The following is an 18748-nucleotide window of genomic DNA, read 5'->3' on the forward strand; positions in this document are numbered from 1 at the left end:
ACGATGGTCAGCATTTTTCTTTTTGCAATAAATTACTTTAAAATTAAGGTATGTACAATTTTTTAGACATAATACTGTTGTACACTTAATAGACTACAATATTGTATAAACATAAATTTTATATGCCCTGGAAAACCAAAAAAATTCATGTGACTTGCTTTACTGCCACTATTTGCTTTTATGACAGTGGTCTGGAACCAAACCCCCAATATCTCTGAGGTATGCCTGTATTTACTTTGTATATGAACAATAAACGTGTGGTGTCCCCCCAGGAGAATGTAAGCTCCTTGAAAATGCAGATTTTCATTTTTGTGCTTTTATCTCTGGGGCTAACACAGTAGATATTTAATAATGTATGTTGACTGATTAAGGCTGAAGAATAGGAAGGTCAGGGTGTTCAAGGTGTTTATATTAATCATCCAGTCACCAAATATGAGAGCATGGTTGAAGTGGGGAGGAAGAGTGTGAGCTAGAGTAATTTCACAGTACCATAGCCACAGCTTCATACTTGCAGCAAATATTCAACAAATAGAGGTTAGGGTAATTTTAAAGAATTTCCTCAAATTTCCTAATGAAAGATAAAGTTGAAGTCTAGAATTCATAATATTCTGAAAGAAAATTCTCAGCAACACAAATGGTATAAAAAAATTAAGTCTTGCAAAGGGCTATAAAGATTGCACTTTTATATCCAGAAAGTTTCTAGAAGTTTATGGTATGAATTTTGGTCTTTAACTTCCAAGGTCTATGTTAACTGGATAGTTTTCTTGGTTCTGCTTACTGCACTCTGCGTCCAGTCTGTATAAGTCTTTCCATGCTTTTTTAAATTCATAATTTTATATATGTCATCCCTTTCTCTTTTCCTCCCTTGACTCTTTTCCAAAAAGTACATCCTACCCATAGCATCTATGGAGGCAATTAGGTGGCACAGTGGATAGAGTGCTAGACCTGCAACTAGGAAAACCAAAGTTCAAGGATTTTGAACTGGGTAAATCTCTTAACCTTTGTTTTTCTCAGTTTTCTCATCTGAAAAACGTGGTAACAGTGCCTACTTCCCTGAATTATGAGGATGAGATATCTGTAAATTGCATGCAAATGTTAAAGCACTATACAAATAGTAGCAATTGTATGTCAAAATCATACAAGGTTAATTGAAAGATTAAACAAGTGAGAACTTTAACAAACCTCTGGCTTATTAATACCAAGCATCACAAAACAAGTAAACATGTTGATTTCTTCTTCCATATTCCTTTCTGTTCTAATAAGATAAGCTGAGCTAACCCTTAAATAGTCAGGGAGGGAATCTAGGGGGAAGGAATCTGGATTCCTTAGATGTTTTTAAATTTCTTCTTGCAGTAGAAAACAAGATTCGTATCTTTTTCCCTTTAATTCTAATTTATTTACAGTTTAATAGCAAATCTAGTTATATATGCTTATTCTTTTCTTTCACAGGTCTAGTTAGGGAACCAAAAAATATGATTCTTAGAGATTTCCTTTTCCATGCATTTAGTCAATGAGTTTTGAAATGAGAAGGCAATATCTGGAAAAGATTAAAGGGGATTCACTCTTTGGAACTTGTTCTAAAATTTTTATTGATATCTTCAGTTTCCCATCACTTCATTTCCCAATACATCCCTCCCCCTCCCTAGCAGAGAATCATCCCTTATAACAAAAAGTTCAGCAAAACCAACATATCAGTGAAGCTTGACAGTATATGCAATGTTCTAGATCTGTAGTCCTCCACCTCTGAAAAGAGTCAGATGTATTCTCATATATTTTCTTTGGGACCAAATTTGGTTATTATGATTATAAAGCATTCCATTATAAATATTTGATTTTCTTTTCCTTTACATTGATGTCACTGTGTTTACTGTTTTCTTGATTCTATTTCACTTTGTATCACATATTACCATATCATATCCCAAATATCATATATCTATTCCCATGTATTTTCCACATTCATCATTTCAGTATAGTCAAATTCCATTATATTCATGTACTACAATTTGTTCAGCCATTCCCAACTGATGAGGACTCCAGCTCCCCTCTCCCCTTCTCTGCTAATATTTTTGGGCACAGTGCATCTTTCTTCCTGTATTCAAATTCCTTGCAGTATATGCCTAGAAGTAGGTTCTCTGAGTCAAAGGTAATTTTTTTAAGAGTGTGATATAGTAGGGTCACCTACAGTAAGACCTGGCTTTAAACTCTACTTTGGACACTTATTAGTTGCATGATCCTGGGCAAGGTACTTACTCAGTGCCTCAAGTTTTCCCTCCTGCAAAATAAGGGTACTAAACTTTATGACCTCGAAACTCTCTTCAAGTTCTAAATCTCGGACCACAAGAAATTTTAGTCATTTTTTTCAGAATGGTTTGACCAATTCATAGCTTCGATAGCTGTGGAACAGTTTCTACAACCTTTCCCACATTGATTATCTCATATATGTTGTCTTTGCCAATATGCTGGGAACACATTCTTTTAAAAAGTAAATAAAAGCAGGTGTAAGATTTGAGAAAATATATGGTGAACTTGTATTATGATATTTGGTACCAATAAAAATAATTTAAGATTTTATTACAAGGGTTTCAAACTTTTGAAGTAAAAGGGTTTATTTGGCTCCTGCAAAAAGTCTGAGAATGACCACATAGTGTTTTAAGTACAATCCTGCCACTAGGTGGTGATAAACTTTAAAATGTCAAATGACTGGTGACTTCATCTCAATTCCTTCATGACTCAATGCAGATAGCCTCCAGGAGTTACTAGGGGACGGAGTGGGAGAGAAAGCACCTGGGACAACATTCTGGTGATAAAACCCTCCACACTTCGCTAGGCTGGTGTTGTGATGACAGTATGATGCTGGACCTATAACTGAAGTCTTTGATAGGTGCTGTCTTCCGACATTATAGCCTTTAAGAACTCAAGGTTATCTGTATCTCCTTGCCACTTAGGCTTTAACAAAGTTTTTAGTGGAGAAAGTAGTAAACTTTACACAAATGAAAATAAAGGTGATGTGTGGCAATCACACAGGTGAGATCTACTTTAAACACCCTAATATGAAAATCTGCATTGATTTTTTAAATAAGTTGGGGATATTCATTGTAACCAAAATTTGTACCCTTCCACCATCACAGATCACAATCCTTCTAACTGCTATTGCTGAAAAGAGAAAAGGAAATGATGGTGGCAAACCACTCTGAATTTAAATGAGCTGGTGCTCTGATGAGAGACAAAATTTTTTAATTTGATTGGATCTACCAGAATCTATGTTTAGCTGGCAGAAGTTCTAAGAACCTTGAGTCAGCTCTACAGCTTGAAGAAACATCTGAGGAAGACTTTAGTTGGGAGGCTTTGTTATCTACACACATTTCAGGAACAAATCTATTGCAAAAAACCTGGCAGATCAAATGGATCTTGGGTCAAAAAGACTTTAACAACAATTAAGAAAAAGTCTGTAATATGGGATCAATGCCGTCCAATGTTACACATCTATAAAATGATGGCCCTGTTCAGCTTCTAATGGAGGGATGAGCCTACCACACAGCTACCCAATTTCAAAAGCATGTTTTTAGCCTTGTCAATAAACCATGATGATAGGTGCTGAATAAATGCTTTTTTCACTTGAAGGCAAATATATTGATATTTGTGCTAAAGCAAAACTACAACTCTAATATTCAAAACTATGTTTCTGAAAGCCCTGTTTAGTCAAGAGACACAAGAAAAATCACAACATGGCAACTCATATAGGCCACACTAATGTGTAACAACTATTGATAGGGTAATCATTTTTTTGGGGGGGGGGTTTAGACTTATGATTTCATTGGTGAGGAAATTTTCTCTACCAATGCAGATCAGCAAATCTTTAGCAGCTTCTAGTCTTAAGAGTTACTTGGGGCACTGAAAGGTTAAGGTGATAAACCTGCATGTGTGTGTACGTCAGAGGAAAGACCTGAACTCAAGTCTTCCTGATTTTGAGGCTGACTCTGGAGCCATTAGGTAACAATTCCTCTCTAGGGTAAACACTAGAGGCTTTAGAACATGAATTTTAAGCAAGAATACACCTGAGCAAATACTTGAGATGGGAATCACTGTTTTAGCACATTGAGCCTTAAATTCAATATCTAAAATTCAAAATCTAAATAGAATGGAACAGCTTCTAATCCATACAATGGTTACAATTCAAGCTTAACCATCATCATGGAATTATCATGTTGAATACAGTGGTCATTGTTGTTTACAAGAATACAAGGGGATCTAGAATTATTTCAGAAGGATGTTACTTTATGCTAATATGTAGCCTATCATGAAAAGGCTACAAAAAGCTGGAACAAACTTCAAATTCCAATGTTTGCTTTCTGTACCAATTTCTAAGAGTAATTACTATTATACCTTTCCTCAGTATCACCAATCTGAGAGAGAATCTCATTGGTAGTTAGTAGGTTGCTAACGTTCATAAACCAGAAGATAAAATATAATCTGAGGTTCAGATTTCACCTTTTGTTAGAACAGTCTTACTTTGTGCTTACTAGACAGAAGTTCTTCGGAGTTGTGGTGCTTCAATTTTAACAACAGGAAGAGATAGGTAAGACTAAGTCACTTAGGTGGCTAAGTAGAAGGAAAAGTGGTTTCAATGGTTTGCCCTTTGAGGACAACCAGAAAGTCATGTGGAAGTAACTATCCTAGTGAGTACTTAATATCTTATACTTTTACAGTAATTTTTAGTTTTTAAGGCTCTTTCCCATATTATTATCCCCTTTGATTCTCAGGGCAACCTGTGAAATAGGTAGGGCTGGCAGGTACTTCCAGGTATTGCCTTGTGTGCACTCATACATTTATGCACCATCCGTCTCAATAACGTTTGCTCCTCTAGGGCAAAGGGCTTCATTTTTGTTCTGCATTCCCCGTGCCTACATAGTAGGTGGTCAGTGAATGACTGTGGATTATGTGAGTTATTTGTAAAATCACCTCTCATGGTCCAAGGTCACAAGACTAGAGGGAAGTCCGGTCTGAACCTGTCCCACTTCTAAGGACAGGACCCTGAAGAGGGCCAACATCCAGCTGTGGCATTGGCAGCCCTCTTCTCCCCCTAACTTCCAGCACCATCCCGGAACCAAACCCACCCACACTTCGGCAGGAGGGCAGACTCATCGTGTCCTTCTGTCTTCTCCAGGATCATGGATTTCCGAACTGGAAGTCACCTTTATTTTTACCTTTTCCTCAAGTGTAACATGAGGACGAAAGCCCCTAGCTCCCAGGGGGCTGCGCTAGGTAAGAGAAGGCTGGTAAAGCGCCTGGCACACAGTAGGCACTCAGCGCGCCCCCTTCCTACCCGCTCCTTCCGGATAGACTGGGAAGCGAAAGTCTGTCCCTCGGAATAGGATCACGGGTCAACCCCAAGGACCCATCTTGAATAAAGGGATATTGTGTCGCTTGAGCAACCACTCCCCGTCTTCTCGTCTCCTCCCCGCCCCCCCTTGTCCCGTTCTATTGGGTGACAAGTTCACAGGATCACGGCTTCAGAGCCCGAGGGTCCTCCGCTCCCACCCCTCACTTCACAAGTCCAGGCTTTCCCGAGGTGGGATGGAGGAGGCTGCCTAGCTCCGGGGGCGGTCCAAGCGACGGTTAGGCAGGTGGAGGCCGCCCCCACCGGCCGACCAACACCCCAGCCCAGGTCCCCTCCGCCCGGGGCAGGGGGCGGCGGCCCGTCTCGACGGGGGCTCCGAGATGGCGGTGCTTTAAACAGCCGGCCTGGGGCAGCGGACAAACGTGAGTGACCCGTCCGGAGCGGGGGTCGGCCTCCGGCCGCCCCAGAGCCGCGTCTTTTAACCTCTCCTCCTCGAGACCCCCCTCCTCCCCCTTTACGGTGGGGGGACCAGGGACCAGGTACAGGGCTGTGGGGGGGGAAGCCCGGCGCTGCCTCCACTCGCGGCAGCCGAGGGGTCAGGGTCCGAGCCGGGGGCCGGGAGGAAGCTGATTAGGCTTCGGGAGGCGGGCTGGGGGCGACCATGGGCGACCTGCAGCCTCGGCGGCTCGGCCTGGAGCCGCCATCTTACCCTACTCACCCTAACTCCCCCCTCAGCCGAACTGGCTTCGTGTTTTCCTTCCGGCCGCTGACAGAGATCCGGGGCTGGGAGGGGTGTGTTGGGGGGGGGGGGTGTATGTGTGTGGGAGTGGGGGTGGGGAGGGGAGGACGGAAGAGGAAAGGGAGGGAGGTGAGCCAGCTAGAGGTGGTGTGGGGTGGGTGGGTGTGTGCGTGTGTGTGTGTGTGTGTGTGGAGGTGTGTGTATGTGTGTGTGTATGTGTATCGTGTGTGCGGAGAGAGGAGGGAGGGGGAGGGAGAGGAGGAGGGAGGAGGAGGAGGAGGAGGAGGAATGAGAGTGAGAGTCTCTTCTCTTCGGCTCCTTCGCCTGGTCGGAAAGAGCCGAGCGCAGCCCGAGCGCTCTAGTAAAATGGCGGCGGCGGCGGCGGCGGTGGCCGCGGCGTCTGGTCGGTGAAGTGACTCGACTGCTTCTCTCCCCCATCCCCCTCCCTCCCTGTCCCCTCCCCCCTCTTCCCTCCCCCCCTTCCCCGCCGCCGCAGGCGCCTCCGCGCCCCTCCGGCCTGCGCACCTCCCCCTGTCCCCCCTCCTCCCTCCCTCACCGCCCCCGCTCCCGGGACAGGCAGTTCCTCGTCCCCTTCTCCTCCCCACCCTCTCCAGCTCTCTCCTCCCCCCTCCCCCGCCGGCCGGCCGGCCCCCCCTCCTTTCTCCCCTCCCCCCCCTCTCCGGTCAGGATCAGTCCGTGCGATCCGAAGCGGGGGAGGGGGGGGGGCGGCGGCTGAACGATGTGCGAGAACTGCGCAGACCTGGTGGAGGTGTTAAATGAAAGTAAGTAGCCGCCGCCGCCGCCGCCTCTCGGGGTGCGTGTGTGTCCATGGGTGTGCTGGGGGGGTCCCCCCTCCCGCGTCCCAGCCCCTGCCCCCCCACCCCCATCCTCCGAGGCCTGAGGGAAAGCGCGGTTCCGCCCGGGCCGGGGAGCGTGCGGGCCTGGCGCCCCGGGAAGGTGCCTGGGCTGGCGAGCCGGGCCGCCGAGGAGACTGCGGCCTCCGGGCCTAGTGGGGCCTGGCGTGGCTCGGGCTCTCAGTTACCTGGCGGGCGGGGAAGCGGCGGCTCCCCTCGCCGGCCGGGGCCCGCCGGGAAACCAGACGTGGTGTCGGGGCGCGGGGCCTGTGTGCTCCGGGAAACTTTCCTCATTACAGGTGTCAATTAACGAGGGCTTAATTAGCCCCTCGCCGCTCGGTCCGGGGGAGGTAAGGTGAGGGAAGGGGAGGTGGGGCGGCGAGCGGGGGAAGGGCTGTTCCTCAGAAGCCCATCCTCCCTGCCCCCGACTCCCCGTTTTCCTATTTTCAGGCTGTTGCAGAGGCCTCTTGTACCTGTTCACTGGCATGAAACTCCCTGGGAGGTGCCTTGTTTTTTTTCGGGGGGGCGGGGGAGGAGCCATAGGAAACATTTCTTCACTTTGTAAATGCTGAAGACGAAACGTGGGTGAGAAGCCCTTTTATCTGGCGAGGCGTTTTCGGAGCGGATTCATGGATTTCATGGCAAAACCTGTTTTGCGGAAATGAGGAGAGCCGTGTACTACGGATGCCATCCTGCCTAATACTGTAAAAATCTCCCCTTCCCCCAGTGTCTTACACTCTGAAAAACGTGAAGAAGGGTATCAGCTCACAGCCAGGTCTTTTTTACTTCTTTAAATCCTCTGTATCAGGCATCTTTGAAATAATAAAACACAGGGCAGGTCAACTACCAGCCAGGCCTAGAGGCCTGGTGAGAAGACCCGAATCAGATTTAAAGATTAATGTTCACTAATTTGATAAGAAAGTAACGTAACGAAAAGGATTGTTAATAAAAAAAAACCAGCGGACCGGTTTTTTATGCAATAATTCTGGAGACTCCCAGACTTCATATTTTCTTTATTCAATACAGTACTCTGAAATAATGATAAAATGTAATGTCTGGGTTTGGACTTATTCTTATCTGTGACTACCTAGCAGTTGATGGATAAAATGAAGTTTAAAATTGGAGGGTTTAGTCGTTCTTGGCATTGGTAAGGTGAAGTGGAAAGAGCTGTTGTGGTTCTCACTAGTTGTGCAATTCTGGGCAAGTTATTTTAACCCTAAACCTCAGTTTCCTGGTCTCAGCAATGGGAATAATAATACTTAACACCATCTCCCTTACAGAGTTGTCAGGATAGTGCTTTGTAAACCTTAAAATGCTGTATAAATGTGGAATTTACTAGAGGTAGCCTTACGGGTTGATGTTTTACTTACTGAAAATTGCATATCCAAAGGAACCTCTCAAGTACTTGTTTCATTCTGTATTTTCCAGGAATTTTGATCAAATGTCTACATATTACATGTTTTGAATGAATATTGTTTTGATGGAATTGGTATAGAATGCTGTGATTAAAAAAAAAGCAGTACTTTGTGTGTGTAAGCAAAACCCACAAGCTTTTCAAGTGCACAGCAGTGTCTTGTATTATCACGGCTTTGTTATTACATTAGAAAGGTGATTTGGTTTCAGTTAATATTTTAGGGCAAAACTATTGTTAGTTTTACCATGACTTTTAGATTACTTTATAACTATGAATTTAAACTTGATAAGAAAAATTCATAGATAATTGTTTTCAGATAGCACTAGCATTACAGTGCCATAGATCATTAATTTTTGAATTCTTTGAACATTTGTACCATACCTTAATCACAGAGGAAAGTCTAATCGAAGTACTATCTATGGGTTACCTGTTTTTGCTGTATTAGAACCTTGTTTGAAACTCCTGATGAATAAATTAGTAGATTCTCTTAGAAGACCACAAATTAGAAAAATTAATAAAGAGAATTTGAGACCCACATCACCCAAATCACAGATTCTTTAACTGTCTGTTCTATAGCATGACATCATAGAAAGTGTATACGGATGAATGTAAAGATATAATGTGGAATGGTTTTTAAAAAATGGTTTTAAAGAAACTGGTAAATTGTAAAAATTGAAATATTTGGACAAAAATAAATGAACAAAAGTTTGTGGGTCAGTTCTCTTTTCTAGCTACTGATTATTTTGTATTTTGTTAGGATTCTTACATCCAAAACTGCAGTGACCTCAGGCACATGTCTAATCCTGTCCCTTAATTTTACACATGAATAATAATAGTAGCATTTATTTACTGATTTAAAGTTTGTAAGGTGCTTTGCATATTTTAGCTCATTAGATGAAGAAATTGAGACCCACAGAGTTTGTGACATAGCTGAGGCTGCATAGGTAAGCATCAGAAACAAGATTTTAACTGACTTACTATTTTTATTACTGATTGTAGTCAATCTACAGGCTTTTATTAAGTGCTTAGTTTATGCTGGGCACTGTGCTGATTTCTAGGGAAACAAAGACAAAAATTGAAAACAGTTCCTTCCTTTATGGAGTTTTTAAGTTCCAAGGAGAGACAGAGGGAAGAGAGCATGCCAGGTATCTAGGTATGTACAAGATAACTTGCAAAATAGATAAAAAGTGACCTTAAGGAGGTGTCACTAACAGCTGAGGGGACCAGGAAAGGCCTCTTGCAGGTGAAGGCACTTGAGCTCAGTTCTGAACAAAGCCAAGGAATCTGAGAGATTTCTACTCTTAGTTGTAGAGGAGAGAAAACATTTCAAGCATAGGGGGGACAAGACAATCCATTGCAAAGGCATAGAGATGGGCTTGTGTGAGGAATCACAAGTAGTAGGCCAGTTGGGCTGAATTGTAGAGCATGTGAAAGGGAATAAGGAGTAATGTTTGAGAAGACTGGAAGTAGATTTGGCGAGGTTGTGAAGGACTTTAATACCAAACTGTAAAGTTTATATTTGATACAAGAGATAGTAGGGACCCACTAGAGTTTATTGAGTGAATTAGGTGGGTTAGACCCATGCTTTAGGAAATTCACATTTGCAGTGGGATTGGAGGGAGTAGAGATTTGAGGAAGAGAGGCTATATTGCATTAGGTCAGTGGAGAGGTGATGGCTTGAATTAGACTGGTGGCCATTTGAGTGGATAGAAGGGGACATAGGAGAGATTATAGAGGTAAAATTGACATGGTTTGAGACCAGCTTGGGTATGTTAAGAGTGAAGAGTCTAAATGACTCAGGTTGTAGACCTAGGTAACTGAAAGGCTGATGTGCCTCTGAGGAATAGGAAAATAAGAGTAAGAGGATCCAGATGTCAATTTTTACAATAGCATTTAATCTTAATGTTAGAATTATAAAATGTTGGCTTAGGAATTTAGGAGCTAAACAAAAACAATTAATTGCTTTTCAGTTTTACATTATTTCAGGTTTTTAAGGAAGGGAAGAATGTAAATAATTAAAGATGTATTGAATAGATTTTGCTCTTGTTTTAGGATAGTCTTAATCATTTAAATTCCTGTACTAATTCATTAGGCTTTGGGAATTGAACTTTTTTTTAATACTTATTTTCTAAAACAGATATCACCTAATTAATTCATAAAACATTCCTGGCTTTTAGTTAGTAGTTGATGGCTTAATACTGGAGATTTGAAGATTTGAAGTGCTTTGAGCTGTCATAATGGTGAAGCGAATCTATATAAAGAGATGAAGTTAAAGAGAGGGTCACCCTAGGAATCAGAAAGCTCTGGGTTCAAGAGCTGCCTCAGCTAACATAGTACCTAGGTCACTTGGGCATGCCACTTAAAGGGCAGTGTGTTCTATGTAACTCAAACTGCAGAGAAGGTTCCTACATGCTTTGGGCAGGAAGTTCCCTTATATTATATGAAATCATAGGCCCCATTCTTTCTGGATAGTTTAAAATAGGATCGTGGCATTGATACTGTTCAGTTGTTTCGGCTACGTCTGACTCTTAGTGACCCCATTTGGGGTTTTCTTGGCAAAGATACTGGAACTCCAGCTCATTTCGTAGATGAGGACAGTGAGGCAAACAGGGCGAAGTGACCTGCCCAGGGATGCAGAGCTAGTAAGTGTCTGAGGCCAGATTTGAACTCAGGAAGATGAGTCTTCCAGAATCCAGGCCTAGCACCCTATCCACTGAGCCACCTAGCTGCCCTCGTATTGATACTAGTGATGGTTATTTTTTTAACTTGGTTTGTCAGTAGGGACCTAGTTTGATGCAGCATAAGACCCTGGAAATAGAAGGCCTAGATTCTAGTTCTGCTCCTGTTTCTGTGACTGTGTGAATATGAGAAAGATTCTCACTTCTCTGAGGTTCAGTTTTCTCTTTTGTGAAAGTATCATATCAGCTAATACTTACTTGTTGCAGTACCTGCTTCACAGGGATCTTGTGAGGATGTTGGTTATGTTCAAGGCACAAAGACAATAATGAAGTCTGTAATTTTAAGGAACTTATATTTCATTAGCAGAAATAATATGTACACAAAGAGGACATTATAAAACATGTACAAAGTAAGTGCAAATTATGGGGGATGCATTAACAATTAGGAGAATAAGGAGAAGGCCTAGGGTTTGAGTTTGGCACTAGAACTGAGTGAACCTTACGGGAAGTTAGGGATTCAAACACATGGAGTTGAGTCCTTGGCGTGGAAGCAGGAGGTATATGTAAATGGTGATGTAAAATGTTTTGGCAAGTGTAAAAAGATACGTAATTGCCAGGTATTATTGATGGTTATATGTCTATAACTTTGATCCCCTGAAATTAAATTAATGCTATGAATATTTACATAATAAATACCTTATTTTGAGCTATGGGAAAGGTAGGATACTCACTAAAGTAGTGTGAAAATTCATAAGAATTTTTCTAATAGAATTGTTTGATGACTCCAGTAGGGGATTTGATATTGTATTTGCTATCTGTGTGATCTTTGGCAACTCAATCACCTAACCTTAGATTCTGTAAAATGAGGGGATTAGATGAGGTGGCCCTCTGAATTCCTTCGAGTTGTAGATTTATGATACTGAGAAGGTCATCTGAATAGTTTTATGTTTTGCAAGATCTGGGAGTTCATTGGAATGGATGTTGTCTGTCCTTCATTTTTGAAGAGGGTCAGTGACATCATGGATACTTTGCTAGTAATACATGTGGTAGCCATGGACAATTTGGTAGGTTTTCATGAACTGCTGTATGACTTCTTTAAAAAAAAAACATACAGTAACTGACTTTCTTATGAAACATGTGTGATAAGTAGTTGCTGATCAAGATGTTACCAAGACTCATTTCTTTAAAAAAAATTAATTTTATTTGTACAGACCTCCTGCATTACCTTGTCATTTTTTTTAAGTGGTGAAAGTAAAATTACCTAACAGAGTGATTGTAACTTTGAGTATTTTTCACCTGTTTTTGTAGTTTACTATTAATAAAAAGGAAGAAGTATGTACTTGCTATAACTTTAATATTTGAATCTCCCATTGTCCATTGTTTTTAACCTTCAGTTTTGTTGCTAAAAGCTGGTTTTGTTGTAGCTACTGAGTAGATTTTATTCTTTTAGTTCTTTTTCTGTTATCCTTCATCACTTGATGCATGTCTTTTTATTTCTCTCAGGATATTTAATTCTTTATGGAACAGTAATATTCCATCAGATTTACATTCCATCTATTTTCTACTCACTGGGCATCCAGTTTATTTTCATCTATTAGAATACTCCCAGTACATGATAAGTTTCTAATTAAGAAGGAGGAAATAAAAACTTTAAATGCCTATTATATGTCAGGTACTGTCCAAGCGATTTATAATTATTTTCTTATTTCTCAGAACAGGCAGTATTATAATCTCCATTTTTCAGTTGAGAAAACAGACAATGTGACTTGTTCACGGTCACATAGCTAGTAAATGTCTGAGGTTAGATTTGAACCCAGGTCTTCTTGATTTTGGGTTGAACATTCTATCTGCTGTGCCACCTAGCTGCAGTGAACTTGAAATTGAAGATTCTAATTTTACTGTAAAAACACTCACCTAAATTGCTTTTTATGTGTGAAAATAGTGAACTTTAAGGACATACATACAGAGCATGCTACTAGATTTTAGGGGGAGGTACAGAGTTTGAGACATTATGGTATATAATGGAAAGAGCATTGGATTTGGTGTCAGAAGATCTGGCTTCTACTTCTGGATCCAACATTTTCCATTTGTGTGACTAGGGGCATGCCACTTCACTTCTCAGAGTTTGTTTCTTCCTAAGTAAAATAGGAATAATAATGCTTAACCTTTGATGTAGGTATTATATATTTGGAGAACGTCCTTCAAGGTTTACCAAGTGCCATATAAAGGTGAGTTGTGATTAATCGATCAATAGGCTTTTAGAAGCGTTTATTGTGTACTAAGTACTGTGCTAAGTTTTGGGGCTACAAAGACAAAATAAAATAGTTTCTGCTCTTAAGAAGCTTACATTCTATCAAAACAAAATGTACATGTATAAATATATACAAAGTATGTAGAAAGTAAACACAAGGTAATTTGTTCTGTGTGGCAAGGAAAGGCCTTGTGGAGCAGGTGTAGGACAGTGGTGAGGAACTTGCCCTCTAGGTCCTTAAGTGTGGTTCCTTTGACTGAATCCAAACTTCTCAGAACAAATCCCCTTAAGAAAGGATTTTTTCTGTAAAACTTGGACTCAGTTAAAAGGCTGAACCCAAGAACATATGGCCTCGAGGCTGCGTTTAAACCCCTGGTTTAGGAGGTTGAACTGATTGTTGAAGGAAGCTATAGATTCTAAGAATTGGAGGTTAGAAGGGAATGTATTGCATCCATGGGAGGAAGCTTGTGGAAAGATACAGAGATGGGGGATGGAATGAGAAATAACAAGAAGGACTGTTTACTTGAGTTGTAGAGGTGTAAAAAGGAATAATAAATAATAAGCCTGTAAAGGCAGAGGGAATTTAAATGCTAAAAAAATGGAGTTTGTACTTTATTGTCCTTTATTCTAGAGACGATAGGGAACCGGTAGAATCCATTGAGCTTGACATTCTGAGATATGTGCTTTGGGAATATCAATTTGGTATCTGTGCGTAGGATGGATTGGTGAGGAGAAAGACTTGAGACAGGGAAACCAATTAAGCTATTGAAATAGTATTGAGAGAAGAAGGCACATAAACTAGGGTGATGACCCATGTGAGTGGAGAAAACAGACAAATGCAAGATATGGGTTAGAGGTGGAATTGAATGAATGAATGAAAAAGCGTTTGTTAAGTTCTGGGGATACCAATAAAAAGTAAGACAGCTCCCAGTTTCAAGGAGATCACATACTAATGGAAAATGTAACATATAAAAGACTTCACCTGCATGTCAGATGGAAAAGTCCCATAGGCCTTAGAGTACAGCAGCAAAGCAGATGGTAATGCATTATCCTTAATGTCATTTCCACTTAAAATCATATCCATTTATGATGTTGAACCATTTCACAGTGAAAAGAATTTTGGTGTCAGGAACTTTGCTTTCTGAGTTTTAGTACCTATAGATGCTGAGAAGGCAACGGCTGCGGAACCAGAGAGCCATTTAACTAGACTGCATTTCCATGGTGGGGAGGGAGGAGGAGAAGGTTGATTCCCAGGATGATAGCTATAAGGGTTGGTCTAGAACAGGGCCTTTTGATTGAGTCCAAGTTTGACAGAACAAATCCTTTTATTAAGGGGATTTGTTCTGTGAAGTTTGGATTCAGTCAAAGGGGGCCGCATTAGAGGACCTTGAGGGCCACATGTGGCCTCCAGGCTGCAGGTTCCCCACCCCTGGAAGATCTGTGGTCTGAGGCATAGTGACACTTCCAGGGCTCTTGGTTTTTCCTGCCCATTTGTAGCAGTCAGTGAGCCAGCGATTTCAAGTCAGTCACAAGCATTTATAGTTACTATGTGCCGGATATTATGCTGAGCCCTGGGAATGTATATGCAAGCAAAAAGAAAAATTGTCCCTGCTATCAAGGAGCTTGTATTCTAATGGGGAAGACTGCACATAAAAAGGAAGAGAGTGATCAGTAGTGTCAGAGGCTGCAGAGAAGTCAAGAAGAATGAGTATTGAGAAGAAGCCATTAAATTTGGCAGTTAAGAGATCATTGGTCTGGAGAGTTCATTTTCCTCCATGAAAGGAAGGAGAGAGAAAAGATGGTAGCTGTTTGGCTGAATGCATCAATCAAGAGGTTTTTTGAACAGAGAAGATAGGGTCCTGTTTATAGGCAGTAGAAAAGCAGCCAAGTAGATATGGGAGATTGAAAGTTAGTGGTAGAGAGGATAGAATAGAATAGAATAGAATAACATCTATTTGGAGGAGCTTACCTTGGCAAGGAGAATGGATGCTTATTGTGAGATGAGTGAAGAAGGAGGAGAGACTGGGGGAGCACATCTCTGTGATATGAATAAGGAGGAGGGGAAAAAGTAGATCTTGGAGAAATGGCCACAGTTTTTGTCAGCTGAAAGAGTGGATGGATAGGGAATCCTGAAAAATTTGAGGAGGAATGGAAACACTTGGAAAAGTAGCTGTGGTGAGTGGGATCGTCAGTTAGGAAGTGTAAGAGTATTGCCTTTCAGTAAGGGCGCACTTGAGATTATGTAACATGAATTTGTAGTGGATCCACTCAGCATACTTTTGTGATTTCTCCAGCTTGGTTCAGCAGCAAATGAGTGTGAAGAAAGGTAGATGGTAAGTAATCCAAGGTAGATTAAGGCTTAGCAGAGCAAGGTCAGTTATAGTTAAAGACTCCATAGAAGTGCACAGTGTAGAGTTGAATTGACTCACCAAGGAGTCAAGGTGGAGAAGAGAGGGCAATGTAGTGTGGGGTGATGGTCTGGGAAAGAATTGAGGGGCAGAGGGATGAGAGGTCACAATGAAAGTGAAGAACAGGGTTAGAGATTGTAGGAGGGAGAAAGATAGAATAAGAAGTTATGATCAGATAAAGGAATTTCAGAGTTCTTGAACATGGAAGAACACTTGTGGTGGCGATGTCAAAAGTATGACTATTTGTGTGTAGCTGGAGGTGTGTTGCAAGGAGTAGGTAATGGGAAAATGCATACATTGAAGACCTGGAAAGTTAGGTAGTTGAGGATACTTCATGTATGTTGAAGTCCCTTAGTATGAGGATCAGAATTGGGGAGGAGAGAGACAGTAGGGCAAACACTGAACTCATTGAATAAAGGCAAGTATACTGGAGGTCAGTAGATAATAGTGGCAAGAGGGAGCAAGGCGTAGTCTGGCTTCTGTACCAGAACCAGGGGTATTTCGTGAGACTGGGGTACTAAATGAAAATGCAATCAGTGTTGCCCAGAGGTGCCATGTCATCGGGAGGGACCCAGGTCTCAGTGAATGCAAGAAGATGGCAGGATTGGGAAAGGAAAAGATTTAAGATAAAAAGAAGTCTATTACCAGTGGAGCAACATTCCAGAAAGCACAGAAGGATTGGGAAGCTTTAGAGTTGGACTTGGAAGAGGATTGGGTTGAAGGAGATGGTAATAAGGGAACCAGCAGTTTGTCAGCACTTGGCTGTTTCTGCAGCCCTCCCTCTCCTCAATAATAACCCTGCAGAGCTTAGTCGAGAGCACTGTTATTCCCAAGGTTCTTGCATTCAGGGGATGTTTCCATCCCTGTGTTAGGGGCAGATGCAGCCTAGGTGGTGGCAGTGGTTTGATTTGCCAGGCATATGCCATCTTATGTTTCTTCCTCAAGGTGTCCTGCTGTTTCAGGTAGGGGTAATAAGGAATTGAGAGGATTATCCTCCAGTTTTGAAAACAGATGATTAGAAGGATGTGCCCCTGACTGAAAAAAGAAAGGATTTTTTTTTTTTTTTGAGGAGGACGAGTACGAGTATAATGAGTTCTTATATGGACATGTTGAGTTTTCGATTCTTAGAGGATATCCAGTGAGAATTATCCAACAGACAATTGGTGAGGTAGTGAAAGTGAGAGACGAGAACTGGATGTAGATCTGGTTAAGTTATCTACATAGAGACTATAATTGAAAGAGAAAAGAAGAGGGCATAGGACAGTGCCTTGAGTTTTATCTACACTTTGAGGGTAGATGATGATCTAGTAAAGGAGACAGAGAAAGAGCCATTTGGTAAGAGGAGAGCCAAGAGAACATGAATACCTATGAGTATTGAGAAAGAGAGGGTGGTGAACAATGCCAAATGCTGCAGAAAGATCAAGAAAGATGAGAATTGAGAAGAGGTTTTGGTAGTTAGGAAATTCTTGGTAACTTTGGAAACATCAGTTTCATTTACTTTTTTCCATAATATTTGAAGGTTTTTATCCTAGGCTTTTGCAGAATTTGTTGTTTGTCGCTGGAATTGTGAAATTTAACCACTTGCAAATTTTGGAGTTTGATGCTTATTTTTTTCCCCTGGAGGCAGTTTGTAGATTATGTCAATTGGTGCTTTGTTTTCTGTACTCAGAAGTCCTCTGGGCATTTTTCTTGTAATACTTCTTTATGGTTTTCAGGTTTTTGTTTCTTTTTTTAACTTGTCTGGTAAGGGAGACCTATAATCCTTAAATTGTCTTTATGATGCTGTCTCCAGGATCAGAACATTTTGCTTGCATTTTTAACATTGCTTTTTACTTCTTTTCTTCTAGATTGTTCTTCATTTCAGTGTATTTATATCCCCAGTAATTCTCTCTTTTACTTCTTTGGAGAGACTTGCCTCCATGGATTCAAGTTTTTCTAGTCTGCTTATTATCTCTGCTGCGGACTATAAATTCTCTCATTTGTTCTTATCTAAATTCTTCTCTTAAGGTTTTGTGTCTTGAACCATTCTGGAACATCATGCTACATACAGTTTTATGCTGTCTTGGAAATGAATCCACAGGTTCTGTTTTTTCATCAGGTGTTGCTTCCATTTTCTTTGTCTTAGAGTATTTGTTTAGAGATATTTATACTTTTTAGATGTTTTGTTAATTTTCAGTCTTCCTTGTTGATTTGACAGTTTATACTCTAGGTTTGTAACGAGTTTTCTTTGTTTTGAGATCTTTGGTAATTTTAAGCTTTTTTCTTTATATTTTCCTGTTTATTTTCTAGCTCCTTCCCCTTTGGTGGTGGGTTTATTCCCTGGGAAGGGAACTCAAAAGCTGTCTCAGCATTTTCCCATATTGGGGAATTGTCTTTTTATTGACCTTGGTCCTTGTGCAACTGACATTTAGGGGGACAAGACTGGTCCCAGCTGGATGCTAGTCATTCTTTCCTTGAGGCTTGTTCTAGCCCTGCACACTAGCTCCCTGCTTCAGTTCCCTCTATTCTTTAATTGTCCAGCCAGGTTGACTCTGTATCTGCCACTTTTTGTACTTTTGGGTGAGGATAAAATGATTCTCCTGGGCAGAGTTTCTATTATTTTGGGGTCCTTTAATCTAGGGGCGACGATCTATCTTTCTATACCTTCTCCTCCCCACATATTTGGGCAAAGTTGATGTCTATTGAGATTTGTTGCAGTAGAATGTCAGGGTAAGGGTAGGGGAAGTGTGTGCTGGCAGAGTCTACAGTAGCAGAAAAATTCCAGAATAGGTCCCAGAGCATAAGCCTATGGATTAGTTTGTATGGCCTGCTGGAATGTGGAGGCAGGAGAAGTATGTATTAGGGCAGGAGTGGGGAACCTGTGGCCTTGAGGTCCTCCAGTTTTGTCCTTTGACTGAATCTAAACTTCAAGAATAAATCCCCTTAATAAAAGGATTTGTTCTATCAAATTTGGACCCACAGACCTAGAAGACTACATGTGGCTGGCCTTGAGGCCACAGGTTCCCTACCCCTGCATTAGGGATTATCATTGTCTACTGTTAATTCATTAGGTTGTTACTTTGTTCA

The 18748-nt window shown here is 41.4% G+C and overlaps 1 protein-coding gene across 6 annotated transcripts in view; it reads left to right on the forward strand.

Annotated features, from left to right (window-relative positions):
* Positions 1-5407: 5407 nt before the first annotated feature.
* The window catches only part of USP34 (ubiquitin specific peptidase 34), a 312662-nt gene continuing 299321 nt past the window's right edge, over positions 5408-18748 (forward strand). For 2 of the 6 annotated variants that reach the window (XM_072635465.1, XM_072635466.1), the window contains exon 1: positions 6538-6859. In XM_072635465.1, the coding sequence (XP_072491566.1) occupies positions 6817-6859 (43 nt within the window). In that variant the 5' untranslated portion in view covers positions 6538-6816. Of the gene's footprint in view, positions 5761-6350; positions 6481-6530; positions 6860-18748 lie in introns of those variants that run through there. The other 4 variants (XM_072635468.1, XM_072635471.1, XM_072635470.1 and 1 more) reach the window with 4 other exon arrangements.

The sequence above is a fragment of the Notamacropus eugenii genome, chromosome 1, assembly GCF_028372415.1.
Source record: "Notamacropus eugenii isolate mMacEug1 chromosome 1, mMacEug1.pri_v2, whole genome shotgun sequence".
Lineage (NCBI taxonomy): Eukaryota > Metazoa > Chordata > Mammalia > Diprotodontia > Macropodidae > Notamacropus > Notamacropus eugenii.